Source organism: Haplochromis burtoni, unplaced genomic scaffold, assembly GCF_018398535.1.
Source record: "Haplochromis burtoni strain Fernald_Lab_line unplaced genomic scaffold, NCSU_Asbu1 Contig_148, whole genome shotgun sequence".
Classification (NCBI taxonomy): Eukaryota; Metazoa; Chordata; class Actinopteri; order Cichliformes; family Cichlidae; genus Haplochromis; species Haplochromis burtoni.
In genome coordinates this window covers 1360879-1378493 of record NW_024582509.1, presented here as the reverse complement: position 1 = coordinate 1378493, position 17615 = coordinate 1360879, and the positions used below count along the sequence as shown (strand labels likewise).

The window sequence follows — 17615 nt, the reverse complement described above, 5'->3', positions numbered from 1 at the left end:
CTCCTCCCTCTCTCTGCTTCCGGTTCTTTTGGATAATGTCGTTTATCTCAGGCAAAGGTATGACGCAGTGACAAGGCATGCTCACACACACACACGCACGCACACACACACACACACACACACACACACACACACACACACACACACACTGGCAAATGCTAATGTTGCTACTGTAGTTGCAGATCACTGATACCTGGTTCTCACCAGAGGAAGTGGGGGTGTTTCCAAGGAGACAGAAGCGCCTCCTATTAACCAATCGGATAATCCCGAGATCACGTAGACAAACCTCTGCGGCCAACCTGCTGTTGGTCCCTCCTCAGCTCTCAGGTAAGACAACACCTGCTGCAGGTGTTGTGTTCGTGCTGGCCATCTTTTACAGTTTCATCTGGTGAGGATGCAGAAACGTGACAAACCAGGTGTCATGTGACATTTCTGTTCACTGAGTCATGTGACCTCTCAGTTCTTTACCTGCGATCAGTACAGTTGGAGTCAGGTATGTTTCCTTTATGAATCCACCTGATTATTCTGATCTGTTTGTTTAAACCAGCCCAGAGAGTTTAAGATTACACGCAGTTCATCCAATCAGATCAGGGACCTTCACGTCGAGGCGGGGCTTCTCATCTGGTCCTGTGCATTTAATCTGAAAGGCTCTGTGTAAAGGCCTGGCTAATCTGGAATCGAACCAACAACCACTGGAGGTTGGAGGTGTTTCAGGGATGCTGGATTCTCATTTGCCATGTTGCCATGACAACACGGCTCATTTCTGAGAGCTGAGTGGCTGTAGCTCGCTGCTCCGAGGTGAATGTGTTTTTACTCTCTCTCACACACACACACGTACTGGTGTCAGTGTAATGGGAAGATGATTGGTCCATTTGAAATCACCCAATGAAGCATGATGGGAAATGTGTGCTATTCAGCCCTGAGACCGCAGGCATGTGTATTGATGAGCAGAAAAACCGTGACGGACATATGAACGAACGGGGTGGCGGTCTTATATAAAGGTGGTGTTATTAGATAGACTGAATGATGGTAGGCCTATGTGAATGTGAATCGGTTCTGTTCTGACTCAGGTGGTGTCTGCGCTTTGGAATCAGCCTCACAGGGTGGGGTGGCTGTAAACAGTGAAATGTTTAAATGTTGGTTAAACATCAGCCTGCTGAGGGTCAGAAGCTCGTATCAACTTCACTGATATTCACAGTGTTATTGCCCCTTGAAGTGGGATCAACTCTTCAGGAGACAAAAGTGAGTGTATACACTCTTAAATTTCTCCGGCAGCATGGCCTCGCCCAAGTAGGTTTGCCCCTGAATTGCCTCCTGCATTCCTGATTTTGTTGGTCTTCAATCCTCATGTCCTCACTTGTCTATACTATGGTGGGAGGTTAAGAAAAAATATTATTTTACTTGTACTTTTCGCTCCACTGCACTATTTGACAGATTTACTGTCCATTGCCCTAATACATGAGCATGGGCTGGGCCAGAAATAACTGACCAGATGATTACAAAGAATGGCTGGGAGTATAGAGACTGAGGAGGTTGGTGAGATAGTCAGGGGCAAGGTTGTTTAGGCATTTGAAAGTAGGCAGCAGAACTTTAAAATCAATACGAAATTTAATAGGCAGCCAATGTAAGTCAGAGAGCACTGGAGTAATACAGGCAAACTTTCTAGTTCCGGTTAGGAGACGAGCCGCAGCTTTCTGAAGGAGCTGTAACCGTTGGAGGTGAGCGAGTTGGAGTCCAGAGTAGAGCGAGTTACAATAATCTAATCTGGAGGTCACAAAGGCATGTACCAGTTTTTCAAGATCTTTGTACGGTATTAAACGATTGACCATGGATATTTGGAAGAAGCCAGATTTAACCACAGAGGAAACCTGTTTATCCAGCTTAAATGAGCTATCCAGGCAAACACCTAGATTACTTACAGTATCTGTAAGAAAGCAAGCAAAGGGAGCAAATCGGGCAGCTAGCTGGTCTCGTGGAGTGTGACTATCCTACACCATAATCTCAGTTTTCTTCTCATTTAAAATGAGAGAATTGGCTGACAGCCACTCTGTAACCTCTTTCAAGCTGTCAGACAAACGATTCAATGAAGCTGGCAGGTCATCACACAACTGGAAATAGATTTGAATGTCGTCAGTATAACAGTGGTAGGAGATCTGATGTTTGTCAAAGATAGAACCCAGGGGTAGCATGTACAAGGCAACACTGGAGGGCCCAGCACAGACCCCTGTGGTACTCCACGGCAAACAGGGCAGCGGCGGATGAGTAGCAACCCATCATGAAAGAAAGTCCTACACGAGAGGTAGGATTTAAACCAAAGTGCAGAATCCTTGATGCCTATAACATGTTCCAGTCTCTCTAAAATAATTTTATGGTCTACTATATCAAAAGCAGCGGACAGATCCAATAAAATTAAAATGGCAGAGCAACCTGAGTCGGTAATTAAAAGAAGATCATTGAAAACCCTCAGCAGTGCCATTTCAGTGCTGTGGTGAGGTTTAAAACCAGACTGAAATTTGTCACTAATGTTATTTGCATTTAAGTAGGCCTGTAGTTGCAAAAGGACAGTTCTCTCTAATATTTTAGATAAAAACGGAAGTTTAGAGATAGGCCTATAATTCGCAAGGTCAGTATGGTCGAGGCTAGTTTTCTTTAGGATAGGTTGCACCACTGCATGTTTAAGTGCAGATGGGACATGGCCTGCGAGTAATGATAAATTAGCCGAGCTGAGTTTGAACTTCTCAATTGATCAATTATGCTTTAAGAGTAGAAAGTGAGATTGGTTCAGATTTGTAGAAGTTGGACGGAGATCCTCCAGGAGGAAGAGGATTCACCACAGGAAGATGAGGGAGTGAGGTTTTTAGAAGTGAGATTTTCCTCGTAAAATAATTAAAAAATTGCTCACAGAGAACTGGGGAGGCAAAGTCTACTTTATCAGGGCAAGGATCGATCGCAGAATTGAAAATTTTAAACAGGACCCGGGGGTTATGGGTATTAGTCACGATGATGTCAGACAAAAACGCCGCTTTAGAAGTCTTAACAGAGTCCTGATATATAGTGCGGCTGCTACGTAAAAGGGATACCTGAAGCGTATCTTTTTTCCACCTCCTCTCAGATTGACAACAGGTACGGCGTAACGTCTCGTATAGAGTCATTTAACTGGAGTTGAGTGGAGGATCTAGGACGCTTCATTTTCACGGGGGCCACTAGGTCCAAGGTGGTGGAGCATGTGGATAACATAGCATTCATAATCTCCAAAAGTTGATTCTGTTCATCTGGACGCAGCGTTTTGAGGCAGAAACGTTTCGTCACTCATCCAGGTGACGTCTTCAGTCTCAGCTGACTGCAGGTTTCAATCTTATAAACAGTACATTGTATAATGACTGAAACCAGCCCACTGAAGGAACAATGGGCTGAGAGGTCAGTTCCTTAATCTTAATTATGCAAATTCTCATGACCACTGACCAAAACCCACTGATCAAAGACCAATGACCACTGAGTCCTTCATAAGGGTGCGGCGATAGGGTTATGGAATTGTTATGTATTTGTGATGAATAACATGTGCGGCGCTCGCATGAGTTTTCATATAATTGTCTTCTTATTTCGCAGGGTCCCGCAGGAGCCGCCGAAGGAGCAAGTGCCAAGGTATTACCCAAACATTTTTCACTACAAAACAAATACTGACAAGCGGCGTTTAAAGTAGATTCGAGGTGTCTCCTGCTTTTGATAAACTGGCCCTTACCTTCACTTCCAGCACGTGTGAATTGCCAAGATGACTGAGCAGTGTTCACTGTAGCAGCCTCCCGAATAGCCAAGGAGTTTAATCATCTGCAAAGTGTTGTCTGTATAAAGATGTGCCAAAGTTGTTGTCCCAAGAAACTCATCCGGACAAGTCTGACGTATGTGCCACCTGAAGTAGAGTCTGCTCTGCCCTTGACTGACTTTTGTGTGTGTGTTTATAGTCGAGAGCAGATATCCGTCTTCAGAGGTGGCACCTTTCAGTCAATTGTACACTATCTACTGTGCAAGTTAAATAGCTGTTCCCACCCTGCATCTCCTGCAGTGCAACCCAGCATGACTCACTGCTCACACTCCAAACAGACAGATGGTCATTACATACAGTGCTTTTGACAGGTGTCATTAATGACGTAGAATAGACAATGATTGGGTGCTCTTCTATTTGTCTAATAAGAGAAATATTTCAAAAACACGCGCGCATAAGCTAAGATACGATCTTCATTGTTGCCCAGAGGGTGCTGTAGCTCACCAGAGGCTGCATGACATACGCAGTGTAAAGGGAAAAAAAGTTGTACCAGACCTCCCGTTGTCTTTCTTGTAACCTGCTTCCTTCAAAAAAAATAAAAAATAACCACCACCACCCGCCAAGCCTCCAGTGGCCTACTTGTGATCATGCTGAGAGTGAAAGCCATTGTGTAGTGGACACCCTCTTGACCGCAGCTGTTCATTTGATGTATAGGTGTATGGTTTTGCGGTGGTGTCAGCTTGGGCCGCAGAAAACCTCCTGCTCCCTCTGCCCAGAGGAAGGAGAAGTGTCTGCTGGCCAACCTTGAAAAAGAAAGTTGTCTATATGAGGACACAGTTATTATACTTCAAAACAAATGGGATTGCAGTAGATACAGATGGAGGTGGAGCGCCTATTGGGGTCGTGTGACTCAACTGACAGGCGTTTTCATGTTTGACCAACCGACTGCTCAGTTGCAGCTTTAGTGTTTATATTTGAATCATAAAATGAATCCATAGAAGTCCAAATTTTATTTGTCAGAAATGAAAATAACCCTGTGATTGTTGTCTTGGAATTTTCTTTTTTAATTTTCAAATGCTGCTTCTCTTTAATGAGACCCTTTGTTAAAAAGTTTGAACATAGAGAAGAATAAGACTCGCTAAAACCAAAAAACAGTAACAAATAATTATTGTAGAACAGATTCAGGCAGAGAAAATAAACAGTATTCTGTCCTGATTATCTGACTCTAGACTTTTAAGTCAAATGTTTCCATTGGTGCTGACAAGGAAAACGTAACTTATTTTTGACTCGTCTCTTCAGTTGTCAGGTATTATGAATTGACTTACAGACACCCGTGTTACCTTAACCAGGTATTTATTTGCGTCCTTCCAATTTTTTGTACGCAGACTTAAGCAGCATCACACTGTAACAGAATAAGCATTATTTTTAATCTAGCAAAACCTCAATGGAGACAAACAGGTCTTTATTTTCACACCCAGCAGAGCATTACTCCCAACATATCACTTCACTTATGGTGTCACACCTTTGCTAATCTGACACAAAGGTAACTGAAACAACTGGAGCAAGTTATAACTCAACACAGAGCATCTTTGATTTTAAAACAGGCCTAGCTCCATCACTCAAACCACGAAGGGTGCATGCCTGTGTTCTTACTAATCAAGAGTACCTATGACGTAACGGTATCTTTGTGCGTCTCGTTCTTTCCTCCTTTAGTTTGAGCAATTAAATTTTGAACAGAGAAATAATGGAACTATCACATTGAATCTGCTTAGAGTTGATGATATGAGTTTTGGGGGTTTTGGCTATGGCGCTCCGCTGCTTTCAATGGTTGAGAAATAGTGTTTGATAACTAAGCGGTGGCTTGTTACGTGTAAATGTCTGGAACCTTGTCACGCGCCGCTCGATGAAGCGTGTAGAAAGCTGTGTAAATAACTGTAGTTGCTTGGCTTATAGAATTGTAGCGTTTTGGGAATCCAAAGCCGTTCTGTAGCACGAGGGGGCACGCTGTGCGCGGTGTCGGAGAGCTGATGAAGAACTACACACAGAGCTTCGGTTGTGTAAAGTAGTTTTAGAATTAAGATCGATAAAACTTGTTTTTGGATTTAAAGGACATTGATTTTAAGTGTATACAATATTCTCCATTGCCTCTAGGTCGAGCGCATGTTAAGATGTGAGGCACACTTCGAGGCGTGCTAGAATGCACTAGGTGATTCTCCCTGTGCTCGTATTCCTTCGCCATTAAAATGTGCTCGACGCTCCGTAAGCCACATTTGCCATTATGAAGTACCACGTCAATACTGGGATAATTCCCTCCCAAGCAAGTCTGGGATACTGTCTTTTTCGATCCTTATTCGGTGCTCACAACTCCTTTGCTTGACGGCTAGATAGGCTGAACAATGGTGAACTTGTGGAGTACCGTCAACGCACGCCAATCATCTGGTCATCTTCTCAGAGAAGTCTGTAGAGCCACATAGAATTGAGAAAGGAACTGAGAACTGTATTAAGTAATACAACGATTCTAATAGGTGAATTTTTTATATGCCAAAACCTGGCGCGCACCGAGGTAACCAGGCCGAGAGTCAGAGCTAGCCCCCTGCTCCGCACCTCCAAGCCGCAAGAAGAATGGGAATGTAAACGAGTGTTTTCGAGTCAGTTTTTGCCCACATCAATTGGAACAGTCTCGCGGGCGGATTTTCTCCTCGCTTCGCCCATCATCAGTATTGTCAACTCCTTTGGTTGTGTTTGTTTGGTTTACACCTTGGACTAAAATCACGCACAGACAATGTGTCTCATAATCGTGGGCGACCGCGCTTGTACGGTATACATCTGTGTGTGAAGTGGCTTCCATCATCCTACTACATTGCGTGGAGGTTTTCTGACGAAAAAATACTACATTTTACACTCTACTCAGTCGGGTGAACATGTGTTTAAAGCGTAGTAGCAAGATAAATTAACACAGCGCTTCTCGCCACGCTAGAGGACTCTGTAGCACTGTACTGTTGGATGGAAGTACGGATGTTTCTGCACATGGTATACTATTCTCATAATCTTGAGTCTTCGTCACATTTTGACACGCTCCCTCATAAATGGGACTCTGACGACGCAAATATGGGCTGTGCAGATTAGGTGGCATCCAGATGAGAAGTGTGATGACTGACACGCCAGCAGGGACTTAATTTTGCAATGTTTACATTGGATGAGATACGAGGATTCTCACAGTAGGCTACGTGATCGACGAGGATAACCGCACGCGACAGAATCACCGAGCACAGGAGTGAGGTGTAGGCGGCTGTAGGTATTTATACGCTTCGTAGGTGTAGGTAGCCAAGGTGTGGTGTTTTAGCGTCTCCATTGTTAGTGACAATAGCAATGTGCATAAGATGCTACACTAAAGCACATGTAACGCGTCTGTGGCGCAGTTAATTACATGACGAATATTGACAAGGAATTATTTCACTTGTTACACGAATCTTCTGCCAGTTTAAATATGACTTTGTATCAATGGGTTCAGTGGAGATCAAAACAAAAGACTCACAGGATAGAATTATGTTCTCTCATATACTTTTTTTGCGCATTGAAGTACTGTGGCCAGATTATCAGTGTAGACAAAAGTGAGCAACAGTCGGAATTTCTACACTAAGTTGTTCGAATCTTGTGTGTAACGGCTGAATAGATCCAGTTCTGCACGTCTAACCGTTGAAATATATTCCAGACATGACTGTACATGATCGTTGGGCAGGCATTGGTGGGTTTGTGTTCCTGGCCTACTTTTACAGGCGCTCTTGAGTCCACTCGTCTCACTGGTTGAGATAGTTGATTGTGTATGCGCATTGTAGGACAACGAGTCGTCCGGCAGTCAGTAGGCTTTGTTTGAGTTTCTGTATACCCTGAAAAGTAGGTATGAGCCTGAATAAGCTTAGATGCAAAAAAAAGATGAAACGCTCGCCTGCGCTCAACAGTGCTTGGAGGTTGGTGTGTGAGCTGTGGTATCGCCTGCACGCGCTTCCCCAGTATGGGCTAAGTGAGAGAATGATTATACGACCATAGAGGTAAAAGTCCGCAAGCTGGTTACGATAGGTCATTGCAGCAACGCAGTGCTGACATTTAAATAAGCTCCAAAATTGTGTGAATGAGGAAACACTGATACACTTAATTATCTGTGTGTCGTCATTTGAAAGAAGAGATTACCACTAATACCAAGGCAAGTAGGTGTCGATATAGCCAACGTCGACAGGGAACTGATGATGAGCTAATTTTTTTGATTTCGGATATATAAGAGATCTTTGTGTCGGATTAGTCTTGATATAAGTAGATTGGACGCCGTCATCAGGCAATAATTTGTTCTGGGAACAGACTTATCGATCAGCACTAGTTGTCTAATTTTGTCAGTATTGATATAACACCACATAGGTGGAGACAGACACTCCGTTCTAGTATGTCTTTTGCACAGAGTATGTGAAGCACTCCCTACAAATCTTTACACATGTGCCACGGACAACATATTTGCCACACTTTCTAAATGTAGCCAAGACTCCAAGACTTTGCATGACAAAAAATATAAGCAATAAAGGTCATATAGGTGCTGAATGTATGCAGATTGTGAGAAAGCTAGTTCCTATGTGTATACGATTGCAAAAAATATATATATATTTATCACAAATAATTCATTAACTATCTGTCTTGACCAAGGATGGAGCACATTTGTCTTAGAGTTCTGTTTATTTAGTATATTCGCCACATAACTGACAGAAAGAAATCCTGTCAAAACACTTCAAGGGCATCTCACTGGCAGTCATGAAGTGCCATCTATTGGCAGGCAGGGGAACGGCATCATGAAAGTGCTGCAGTGCAACAGGGAATTAAGTTTTTCATTATCCTGCAAGTCTAACATAACGCCACAGGCTCATGAAGCTTGTGCCACTGTGTTTCTTTTGGCCCCTTCCATAATTACAAACTCTTTTGATTTTGAGATGACAGGCCATGAAACTCGAGTGTCCTCTCTGATAGCGATAGCTGGGCTGTTGTTGCTTCATTTGGCGCCCTCTTCCAATACAATTCACACAACCTCTGGCATTTAATGATTTATATGAGAGAATACTGGTACTGAGATTGCGTCAGTAAAATAGATTCTCAGTTTGTGTGTTATGTGTTATTTCTGATCACTCGCTGAAATTTACGTTCTATATACACATGAAGATCTGTGCACATTACCCAGGGGTTAAAGTTTCCAACTTCGTCAGTGTTTATGTCACATGGCTATGTGAGTCTTTTCTTGCTGCATGATGTGGCCTCGCTACGCAGTACACTAGCTCACGCCACCACTCTGCCTCCTGTTTGCGTTTGGAGATGGAGCGTCACCGCAAGCGCGCGGAGCCTGGGACGCATCAAGCTGCAGGGGCAGCGGCGTGATGAGTGTATGGCGGGGAAAAGAGGCGGAGAAAGGAGAAAGAGGAGATCCTGTACGTATTTTCCTGCACTGACATTTACAATGCCGCTGCGTTACAGAGTCATTAACCGAGGCTTCCCTCCCTCTCCCACAGGGTCAGCCACCGAGGTGCCTCGATGGTGATGCCGCGCCGTCATTGAGAAACGGACAAAGGTTAGTCTCTCTCAATCGTAGTGAGGGCAAATTGATCAATTTCCCCTCTAAATATGTTATACTGCTCCCTGTGTTTAGCTTATGCGGATGCGCCCTCTAAACACCTATCACTGAGTCAAAAGCAAGCTCTGGTGATCTTCTTCTTCTTGGCGGCCGTACCGTGTATCCTCCAGTTGAATCTCTTCTAAAAACTCATATGCGCATTAATAAATATTAGAAAGAAGGTGCAGCCAGCACCACACCTGTAGATAGGTTTGTGCGTGTATTATTGGGTTTTTTATCTAAATTTGCAAAGTAATAGAGGATATCTGTATACTATTGTAGCCATCCTCATACCACACGCTCATTCGCGTAGCCAGCTAGTCATTTTTGATCTACCTATTGTACTTTTGGAGTGCTTGTTTGTTGTTGGTGATCGTAGAGGAGTGTTGTAATATTGATGTAGATATCTCTCTCTATAGATAGATATATGCATCTTAGCGTAGAGATAAATATTTATGAAGTTCAGTTGGTCTCATCACATTTAATGGTTAGATGAAGTATCTCTTTGTGGTATTGGACAACATATTACACAAGGAGCGCTATAAGAGGTTTCTCCCATTAGTAGTGTTGGCTAACGAGATAGTGATTGCTATTCAATGTATTTCTTATCTCTCAGTGCTCGTCCTATTATATTTATTTTGATGTAACATGAATGTCCAGAAGAAGTACTCGCGCTCGTGAAAAGGATAGAATGAAGTTATGTAGATACTGCAGACAAGAAGGGACACCTATTTATACATTATTCAAGTTTTCTCAAGAATGGTCATGCCTGACTTTTAATAGACGCTCAGAATAGGAGAGCTCTTTAAAAGCAAATGATCGTTCATCAGATTTACGACTTATTATGATGATATTGTTGATTGCAACCACTGCATGTTTAAGTGCAGATGGGACATGGCCTGCGAGTAATGATAAATTAGCCGAGCTGAGTTTGAACTTTCTCCACTCGTAAGTTTTCCAATTTCCTTTTACATAACATATCAATATATGAAATTGTGCATTCTATGTTATACAGTAGTTCAATATGTGAGAATAAGGTTGGATTGGTTTTCAGGATTTTGGGCTACTGAGGCGAGATAGGCGATCAGTCTTATATTATGCTGGTACGCCGAAAACTTGATTTTGGATGAGAATGTATTTGTGGACCTTGTTGCAGCTCTGAATTGCGTTTTGTTTCTAAGCAGTCATAACCTGCAGAGGATATGGAGAGGAATGGAGATGGAGATTAGCTCTGAATCATCTCTCACCACTCTCCATACTAGGAGAATGCTATTGGATGGGAACAGGTGTGAAGTGTTTTTTCCGATGTATGTAAGAAGTGAGATATTTGTGCTGTGTTTCTCGCCACTCATTCTCCACATTGTAGTATAGCTGGGAATATTTATGATATGTTTTAGAGAGAATACTAGATGACTGTGTCACAGGCAGAATGAATTGGAGGAGTGGTGCAAAATCGACCTACACTGAATATAAAACCTCCTCTCGAATTTATAGTCGATATTGAGTGCAAGGGAGTCAACTACCTCAACCAGCATTTCCAAGAAACAGCAAGTATTTCATTTTTAAGAGGATAGGATGTGGTTTTATTCTGTCACGTAGGTTGCCAGCCTGGCTCTCAGTTAGAGACTGTATTAGCGCAAGGTGTTAGACCTCCCTCGGGTCGGCTTTGGTGACTGTTAGTGATAGATGGGGGCATAAATCCTAACTCTAACGAACTGGCGTCGAGAAGCGTCTAAGGGCAATGTTAGACAGCGTGAAACTTTGTGCAATTTTTTCTAGTAGGAGAGAAGAGAAACTAATCTGAAGATGTCTGATATGATGACTAATGTCAGACAAAGAAGCAGGAGCCACCACCTTGTGGTCATATACTTTTTAGAAGTACGTGGTTCTTACTGCAGGTAAGTGGCTGTCCCTGATATATATAGTGCGGCTCAGGCTGTAAACGCGCTAAATATAGGGGCCATAAAGCTCCTAGACATTTGGCAGTGGTATAATTTCGCTCAAGGATGTTTGAACCAGTTTTAAACGCCGCATAGCACACGCACGCTGCTGTTGACTATTACAGGCATTGGGCAGCAACACATAGAGAAGGTGAAAGCCATATTATCTCGAAGTGTCAGGTCGCAAGTACCAGTTCAATATAGTCACGCACGCAGTATTTAATTCATCTGAGTGTCCAGTGTTTGGAAGCATGCATGTACATACCTGCGCACTGTGCGAATTTTTATGTAGGCTAGTGAGATGCAGAACAGAGTGGTATTCTTTCACTCATGACCAAAGCGATGGACCGTCTTTTCAGTTTTGACATATACGACATCCCATAGGGCGGTGCTCGATATAGCCTTAGGACTACCAAGAAGAGTTGAGGTGTGTGGCGATTGTGTAGCTGATTAACTATTTTTTAAGCTTAGCTAATATCTCGCTAGAGGTATATTGCTTTAAACACTAGTGCATTTTATAATCTCTTGGGAACACTTTTTTCTCTGGTTTAATACACGTGGATAAGGTAGGCAACCATAGTGTGTGATTGATTGGGGCTATGTGCTGCTTTTTTTTTACTAGACAAAGCAAGATAATAGCTAGTTGTGTTCTGGTTTCGGACCTCACATAGAAAATAGCACACAGAGAATGGCTACGTCCTTTCAGTCCCGTCTGATGTGTCCATAGGGAATTGAAAGCGCTCTCCTGCCAGGGGTGCTAGTCTTACTATGTGTTCCCTATTTACATAAAATGCCACATGTAAGCAGTTTCATGTGTATAGGTAAAAATACAGCATGACTGGAAAACCAAGCCCACCTGAAACGGTGTAATCTAGAATTACTTTTGTGTGAGGACAGCCTGAGGAGAGGCGTATCCTTTGTGCACGCTATTTTAAGGTAGAATTTTATTGTTTTCGCTTTTAGCTCGCTTTTTATATATGGTTATTGTGCCGCAAGTGTTCTCTCTTCCACAAAGGCTGCATCACTTCGTCTATTGCGCTTTCTTAAGATCTCGCTAACACTAAACCCTATCGCAATGCGTGGATTACAAGATTCCAGGTAAACTGTCGCGACAGCTTGTAGCGTTCCTCAGCAGTCTGGGATAGTTCTCACTCATTCTAAGTGCTCACTTTATGATTGAATAGATTCCTGGTTTTTGTTGTTTGTGTAACTTGGCCAAGGCTTTGTTCACAGAATCTGTCTCACAACAGCAGTGGTTTAAGATTGGTGGACGTCAAATAAGATTGTAAAGCAGCCACTGATACAATGTTTCTGATTTTCAGGGTGATGTCGGCCCTCCTGGTCCTCCCGGTCCTGTAAGTAAATCTATGCAACCCCGCCTCACAGAAATAGTCTTTACTATGAGTTGGCATGAAATGGCATTCTTAGGTTTCATCCTGAGAGACAACACACCGTGCTGGATGAGTCACGAAAGCATTTGTTTGTACTTTTTCTTTGTGACGAACACAAAAATATGTCCGATGTTTGTACGTCAGCGAGCTGCTCGTAATAGAATTTGGGAACCGAGGAGAAGAAATAAAGAGCGGTGCAGTGTTTACCTTTGCAGTCACGCCTCGACCATGGTGGCATGTCATCTTGTAACCAATTTCCTTTCTTTGACAGTCCTCCAGCTCTGTTCTATCATTAAATAATACTTTTTCGTTCTTTCTTTCTTTCTGTCTTTCTTTTTTTTTTTTTATATATGAGCAGGGGATCAGCTGTTGTTTGGGGATTGCAGTGTCTGCATATCCACGCGCGCAGCCCAATACACGGGGCAGCCTATGTTTAAGAGGGTATTGAATTGATGATTTAGTCATTTGTTTGTGAGTTTCTCCCTCGCGCCACTCAGTCACTAGTTATTGTTTTTTCCAGTATTAATTGATTCACTGATATATTGTGTGTCCTGCTGTAGAACATCTAAATAAACCAATAGGCATGATCTTGAGCGAACATTTGTGGCACTTGTTAGGAATATGCTCTGTTTCACTGGTTGCGTGTAACGAGGGATACCCACAGAAGTGGTTCTCTTCTTTGTGGGTGTTGTGAACTCGAGCAATCTCCATCAGAACCGCTTTTGCATCTGGCTCATGTATGGTTAGTTTTGCATGCGGTGTTTTGGGGTTAACTATCGCGGCCTCGCGCGCCACGAGAGTTCATACTCCTGTCGTGTGAAGCGGTGGGTTGGATTAATTTGAGGGGAATCAACAAATGTGTCGTCAGGCGTATGACTTCCGATACTCGGTGGCCCGCTCAGTCACGGTAACGGGGGCTCATATACCATATTCTAGCAAAAATTGCGATTAATTTTAATCATCAACCGCCATTAACAAGCCACGCTCTGGTTGTCACACTCGGGGCCTACCATCTCTGCGGCGATACCCGAGGGTCACGCCCTCGGAAGGATGGCAGTGTGCACAGAGGACAAACAGAAACAGTTGACTTCATACAAAGGAGGATGAACCTCTGCACGAATGTGAGCATGAGAGCACTGCGCGACAGCACAAGAGTCGCGTGTGAAGAGCAGAGCATATGTGCATGTAAAATTAGTATATTACTTGCGATATGGGTGTAGGAGTGACCTATGTACGCCCTGTACATTTTTTAATAGTATCTAGAAATAAGACGGCTATAGTGACAGACATCAGGTAAAACGCATTCGCAGAAGGGCGGTATGTCAGGTTGAAGTGGCACTCCACACAAGAGGGAGGCATGCAATCTAAATATTTGTGTGGTTCTCAACGCTTCTTATGATATATCGTTGGAAGGATAATCGAAAGAGATTATAAGAGATCGAACTCAGGAAAATAGGTTATCTAATCATACGTAAATAATGGCCTCTCATAAACAGATGCTGTTGTGTCTTAAGAAGACTTCTGACTAGCTCTAAGACGCGATCGCACCGCCACGCACATACGGGTTCTCACTGTTGCAAAAGGCATCTTGCCTATCTCCTAAATACACTAGATATCTTTTTGACGCGCTATTATGTATACTCGTGTACGCTCATTGTGGAAAACATAGTTTTTGATTGGCTTTAGTAATTGTCCACAGAATACATTTTCTGCTCAGACTCTGTGCTCGTTTTTAATATTTTGCATTTTTTATTATAAGTTACTTAAAATGATTTTTTCATATGAAGACGAATTTGCACCCATCTTTATTATATAATAGTGTCACAAATATTAACTCAAATTCTCTCGCTGGCCTTCACTGCGCTATCGTTTGTATGTTTAGATTAACACTGTAAAAAATGAATTTTGATAATAACTGTCGAATCAAATAGCTATGATGATTCGCGTATGTTTATTCTCTAGAGTTTTGAAAATATATACTGTTTCGTTAAGATTTATCATCTGGTATGTTAAACCGAATTCTATTCTATAAATACGATTAACAAGGAAAATCAGAAAGATTGCTCGCTCTCCATTATAGTGATGTTGCTATGGTGAGGGTTGTTGGGTGTCGCCACCACAGTGATATATGTGAGCACTCGCTCGTACTAGAGCACTAGGACACGAGGAAGGTGGAGTGAAAAAAATGTCATTATAGGCCATTCTCGCACTTAAATTGAGATCTGTGCTATTTTGCATATAATATAATAGGGATAGAGCACACGGCAGAGAGGAAAACATTAGTCATTTGATAAATGAGGCTATTTGAATATTTAGTACCAGGCTCTGTCTGTGCTCTCTGCTTTCCCGTGGCAGATAATTTTGGCAGTTAAACATTGATTTCCCTTACACAGCAGAAGCGAGGGTTCAGATCATTACCCTCCCTTCATAAACCTTCTTGTGCCTGTGTTTATTAGTGACAGGGAGGAGCAGTGCGCTTACAGGCATGCATGGTCATCACTTCCCCCAATGTCCTTAAAGTGGCAAAACAGTCTTTTTAGCTCTGAGACTGTGCTGTTTTTTATTGTCCCCGCCTTTAAAATAGAGCTTATAATCTATTAAACTGAATCTGTTATGCCAGGTTGGTATCTAGTGATGTGCTATTAGATTCACAAGATTTTATGTGACGCAGAAAATTAGAGTCACATGTATGATACGACAAATGACGCACTGCAAGCGACAGTTATGAAGCAATAGGCAACACGTTGAAAGGTTGGTTCCTGAATTGCAGCCAGCTCGCGGTATAGTGATATGCGATTTCAGCATTCAATACAAGGTTTCACGTAACTCTTCTGTCAACACGCTCCTCAGTTTTGCACCTATTAGTCTGCATAAAACTCAGAGATAGACAAAGAGCGCAAGGTAATAACGCTCACGTTCGCTCTTTACGCAAGCAAAAACCTTTCGCAGGTATAAGGTCTTAGAAGACAGTTTAGTAAGTGTAAGTTATTTAGACACCGCTGTACATACGCTGGAATAGAGAGGAATAACAACTGATCAAAGTTAAATTGAGCAAAAACAGTCGCCGGGTTACTAATTGAATTAAAATCGATGTCAGCTGTAGCACATGCATGGAGACTATCTTCCCACCACGAGTACTGGCTTTTGTAGTACCCCCCAGAAATTGTCTGGCCTCCTCATAGCTTGTCTTACTCCGGATCCATGAGTCTATAATTGCAAGAATGAACCGCTTTTGTGTGACTCATAACCACTAGCATCTGTAAACACACAAATCGGTCTACACACACCAGAGGGCACTGAAGAGACCATTAGATCATCAACTCGAGGTTGATGGATTGCGATAAGACTCCACGATGACACTAAGGCACTAGAAACTACAGAGTCCCGTTATAGAAACGTTTTTTGTCCACTTGTATATGCCCCGCTCCCAACATGTCCGGCTGGATAACCGCTGCTCATCTACAATCACAATGAACACCGGTGTACCACAAGGCTGTGTGATGAGCCCTTTCCTCTACTCCCTCTTCACCCACGACTGCAGACCTGCTGATGGTTCCAACACCATCATTAAGTTTGCAGATGACACCACGGTGATTGGCCTCATCAGTGACAACGATGAGGCCGCCTACAGGGAGGAGGTGGATCGTCTGGCTGAGTGGTGCGACAGAAACAACCTGCTGCTTAACACCGAGAAGACCAAGGAGCTCATCGTGGACTACAGGAGGAATGCTGACCCACATCCACCCATCCACATTAAGGGGACGGCTGTGGAGCGTGTGAGCAGCTTCAAGTTCCTGGGAGTCCACATCTCCGAGGATCTCACCTGGACGACCAACTGCTCCAAGCTGGTCAAGAAGGCTCACCAGCGCCTCTTCTTCTTGAGGACTCTGAGGAAGAACCACCTGTCCTCAGACATCCTGGTGAACTTCTATCGCTGCACCATCGAGAGCATCCTGACCAACTGTATAACAGTCTGGTACGGGAACTGCTCTGCCTCGGACCGGAAGGCGTTGCAGAGGGTCGTGAAAACTGCCCAGCGCATCGCCGGAGCACCACTTCCTGCCATAAAAGACATCTACAGGAAGCGGTGTCTGAAAAGGGCTGGGAAAATCATCAAAGACCCCAGTCACCCATCACATGGACTCTTCACCCTCCTGCCCTCTGGGAGGCGCTACAGGAGCCTCCGGACTAAGACCACCAGGTACCGGAACAGCTTCTTCCCCACAGCTGTCAGACTCCTGAACTCTGCCTCCTGACATCTGACCCACGTTAACACATGGACTGGACATACACACACCCACAATGGACAACTGTACCCTCAAACACACAATAATAACATGGACTGAACCACCACTCACAACCACCAGCACTTTATATAGCCTCTGTAGAAACTATCTACACCCTCACTTATCTTAACTGCACTACTGTATAGCTCTGTGTAAATAATCATTCTGTACATTCGATAATCTTTAATCCTACAACTGTTTACAACTTGCATAGTTCCCATTTCTGTATAGCTGTATATCTCAGATTTCTGTAAAGTTATTTATTTCATATTCTGTATAGTTTTTCATATTTATATCCTGTTCATAGCCTGTACATAGCTTGTACTCACTACAGCCTGTACATACTTATAGTTATAGAATATTCACAACATACTTCATACCGTGTACATTATAACATACCATAATAGACCCATTTCTGTAATATACTCACATATCTATATTATTGCTAATATATATTGTAATATATCTATATCACTAAAGCACTTCTGGATGGATGCAAACTGCATTTCGTTGCCCTGTACCTGTGCATGTGCAATGACAATAAAGTTGAATTCTATTCTATTCTATTCTATAAAGGATATTATGGTCGACAGTATC

The 17615-nt window shown here is 43.0% G+C and overlaps 1 protein-coding gene and 1 long non-coding RNA gene across 7 annotated transcripts in view; both read left to right on the top strand.

Moving 5' to 3' along the window:
• LOC102291754 (transcription elongation regulator 1-like protein) overlaps positions 1-17615 on the top strand; it is a 62710-nt gene that overhangs the window by 4959 nt on the left and 40136 nt on the right. For all 6 annotated transcript variants that reach the window (XM_042224748.1, XM_042224747.1, XM_042224746.1 and 3 more), the window contains exon 4: positions 175-327. In XM_042224748.1, coding sequence (XP_042080682.1) covers positions 175-327 — 153 coding nt within the window. The remainder of the gene's footprint in view (positions 1-174; positions 328-17615) is intronic.
• LOC121815179 lies at positions 3554-4127 on the top strand. Its single transcript, XR_006054851.1, has 2 exons — positions 3554-3642; positions 3752-4127. It is a non-coding gene; the product is annotated as an uncharacterized LOC121815179 (long non-coding RNA).